We start from the raw sequence: 3,691 nt of genomic DNA on the forward strand, positions 1-3,691 counted from the left end.
AGGAGGGCTGTGGGAAATGTTACACCCAATGAGGAGCGTGGACTGGTGTAGTGTTACCAGCTCATCTGAAGTGGAATTCTGTCAGCCTCAGTCATGTGCTTGATCACATGACCCTGTGATGCAGAGGTGAGAATATCAGCACAGAGTGAAGACTATTATTTACAGTTAACATCGAACGATGAGGAACAATTGTACACAGGATAATATAGATTGATATGAATGCTTTGCAACCTTTTTACCAGTCATGCAATGAAAAAGTATTTGACGCATTTAATAATTGCAAGGAATGGAGACATTATTGCAATTCGCAACTGTTCTCTGAATTTAGACTGAGCGAATGCATAAACGCATGTGTTTGTACAGGAACTCAGCAGTTGAAACATATCGCCAGTATATTCTGCAATAAGTAAGGGATCCATATAATGATCTGGTTCATAAAATGTATCTGTAATTCTAGAAATGAGGAAAAATATAGCGTATGGCATCCACAGCACGATGAAAGTGCCAGAAATGGCGAACAATAAAGTGATGGATTTCCTTCGGCTCTGCATCTCTGGATCGTCGCTGTTCTGGGTGTTGCGTTGACCTTGCAGAGCTCTGCGGGTTCGATTGGCCATCACAATGTGTCGAACAGTCAGTGCATTGAGCAGTAAAATGAGAAAGTATGGCAATAGTGGGTTTAAAATTGTATCAAGCCAGTCAAAGGTTATCCATTCTGGTAAGGTAAAATAGTCCGGTTTTAAATGAGCACCCCATTCCACATTGTTAATTATATAGATTGGCTCAAAAGCATAGTACACGGGGATGTTTTTGAATGAGAAAATTATCATTACAATCACTGTAACCACAGCTGCAGTTTCCTCCCTGCAATACTTTGCTCTCAACCTCTGGCAACAAATGAGGACAAAGCGATCGACAGTGAAAGCGACCGTGAGCCAAACAGAGCAGTCAACAGCTGTGTAGTTGATCACCTCATTGATGCTCCTTATTGAGGTGAAGTGTAGAAATGAAAATGGGAAATAGTAGTAAAGCATGTAGTAGATTATCACATTGGAAATAATGACCAGGAGATCAACTGTCGTCATACCCACCAAATAAAGAGAGATCCCTTTGGACAGACCACAGCCTCCACGAATTAGAAGGACAATTGTCAGAAGGTTAGCTACAAAGAAAAGAGCAGAATCCTCAGATTAGTAACACAACGTTGCTTGGAGCTTACAGCATGAAACCACTTTTTGGCCCAATGGGTTTACACTGAGGTTCATACTGCACGTGTTTCCTCCCACTGACTTCATCTTACAATATTGAGATATTATTTCTTCCATCCACATGCATTTACTGAATTTCCCATCAGGCAAACTCACAAATGTGAAGAAATATTGCACAGATTGGAAGGAAGCAAATTTCTTTCTCAAACCAGAATCCCTTTACAGGAATGAATTGAGTGGGTGTTCCCCCCCCCCCCCCCCCTCCACAACTTTGCCTTATGTCTGTCTATAACTAAACAGAAGAGTGGGTGAGGGTGGGGTTTGGGAATGGGCTGCCTCCTTTGAACATTGACAAACTTTAAAAAATTGAAGCTCTTTCTCAGCTCAACTGACCACAATTGTACAGGATCCATTCTATTTTACAGAGATTGCACACACAAATCAGTATGGGGAGAAGGCTTTCCCAGCAGTATGATGTTAGGGGCTTTGAGACACTCTCCAGGGAGTCTTTGTGACAAATCAGTTCCAATTCCCTGATGGGTGTTCAGTGTCTGCGGCTTTCATGCCTCCAGCTCTTTGTAATCATTCATTTTAGTTTTAAACTGAGTTTTAATGATCACCCATGGCACTGAGCGTTTGTGCCTCCAGCTCTTTGTAAGCATTAGATTGAGATGTTTACAGTGGGCTGTAAGCTCCTGTACAACACTGTATGATGGAGGGAACATTGGCAAGGGTTTGGTGTGCTCACACCTACATCACGTTCACCACAGATAAGGTTCACCAGACAGGAAGATGGCCACAGGATTCAGGAATCTTGCTGGATTCTCAAAACTGGAAGGTGTCATCGATTACAAGCATGTTGCTGTTCAGGTTTTAGTGAGACAACCCGGGGCATTTGTAAATATTAAAGGGGTTCACTCCCTAAGTGTCCAATTAGTCAGCAATTATTGACAAAAGCTTCTCCAGGTATCTGTGTCTATTCCAGGGAGGGGTCATGACCCATACAACCTTCAACACCTCTCGGTTCCACAGTGGACAATGTACCATAGTCTTTGGAGAGATAGATTCTGGGAGGGAATGGCTGTCTATTGCAGAGATGGCTCATGAACTCAGCAAAACAACACAAATCAGATGTTATATCGTATTGCAATAAGATTCTCGCAAACTCCAAGTCTATCTGGCAAAAGGATTAACATCCTGCTCAACACCACAATGTCACCTCAAGCTATGACCAGTGACAGGACCATTGTGTATATGGCAAAGGTAAGGCAGGTACTGAAAAGGATGTTGGGACACACACCATCAACAAGCCCAGGTTAGTAAACCCTCAAGTCAACATCCATCCCCAAGACCAGCCAAACGAACAACAGCAATAACTACACATCCATCCTCATGTGCATGTATTTAATGAAGGTTATCAGCAATACCATTCCTGTAAAGACATCATAAATTATTCCCCGTGTTCTCCCATACAGACTCAGTGTGATTTCTTACATTGTTCCTGCCTGCTGCACTGTATCCTTCCCCATGTGCTGCCAGTTGTCCTGAGGGCAGGCGGCTGACTCTAACATCCTTTTGTCTGGAATGGCCTTGAGGGTGGTCCTCTGTTTGGCTGAGTCTGTCTGGACCCTGACATGGTGAGGCTCTCCTTCACAGTGTCAGGGACCTCCTTCATCACCATGGCTCTCTGAAGCACTGGTGTCAGTGGCAGAGGGTAGAGGAGTAACTGTCCCCATCAGGAGTGCCCTGACAGGTACTTCCCGATGGTGACTGCTCCACCACATGTCCCACTCTGAGGCTCACTTGGCCCTCTGTACTTTCATAACTGAGAGACAATGACCTGGCAATGAGTTCAGATAATTCCATCCTCTTTTCTCTTGCTCCTTGAGTTCTGTGACAGTGCAATGGATCACAGTAACCTTAACTCGATCCCGGACTTTTACACACATCTTGAACCAAAACGACCCAAACCTCATCCTCACCTTCAAGCAAGCCCTAACCTTAACCCTCATCCTATGCCTAACCCTAACTGTAACCCCAACCAAACCTGAAACCTAACCTGAACACGAAACAGAATCCCACTTCCAAACCTAATCCTCACCACATTGCTAACCATTACCCTAACCATAGACCTCAAACATGCTTTACCCTTTCCTGAATTCGAACCAAAATCCTAAACATAACCAAACCACAAATGCAACGATAGATTGAAGGGTTCCTAACTTTAACAGTGAAACCTAACACTAACGCTAATGGAAATATTCAACCAAACATTAAACCCACCCTAACCCTAACCCTGAGCCTAACCCTAACCCAAGCCATAATCCTAACACCTCCCCTAACCCGAACCCTAACTTGAGCACACAGTTTTAACCCTGATCCTAGCCATAACCCAAAACATTCCCTCACACTAATCCTATACCTAACACTAATCCTATACCTAACACTAATCTTAACACTAACCCAAACACGGACCCAAACCC

The 3,691-nt window shown here is 43.7% G+C and overlaps 1 protein-coding gene across 1 annotated transcript; it reads right to left on the minus strand.

Moving 5' to 3' along the window:
- Nucleotides 1-242: 242 nt before the first annotated feature.
- LOC122553265 (probable G-protein coupled receptor 139) lies at nt 243-1,085 on the minus strand. Its single transcript, XM_043696850.1, has one exon. The coding sequence runs from the start codon at nt 1,083-1,085 to the stop codon at nt 243-245; it is 843 nt and encodes a 280-aa protein (XP_043552785.1).
- Between the last annotated feature and the right edge of the window lie 2,606 nt (nt 1,086-3,691).

Source organism: Chiloscyllium plagiosum, chromosome 9 (genome assembly GCF_004010195.1).
Source record: "Chiloscyllium plagiosum isolate BGI_BamShark_2017 chromosome 9, ASM401019v2, whole genome shotgun sequence".
In the NCBI taxonomy this organism is placed as follows: Eukaryota; Metazoa; Chordata; class Chondrichthyes; order Orectolobiformes; family Hemiscylliidae; genus Chiloscyllium; species Chiloscyllium plagiosum.

Excerpts from the sequence above, each read along its gene's own strand:
- LOC122553265 (XM_043696850.1), bottom strand. The coding sequence starts at position 1,085 with ATGACGACAGTTGATCTCCTGGTCATTATTTCCAATGTGATAATCTAC.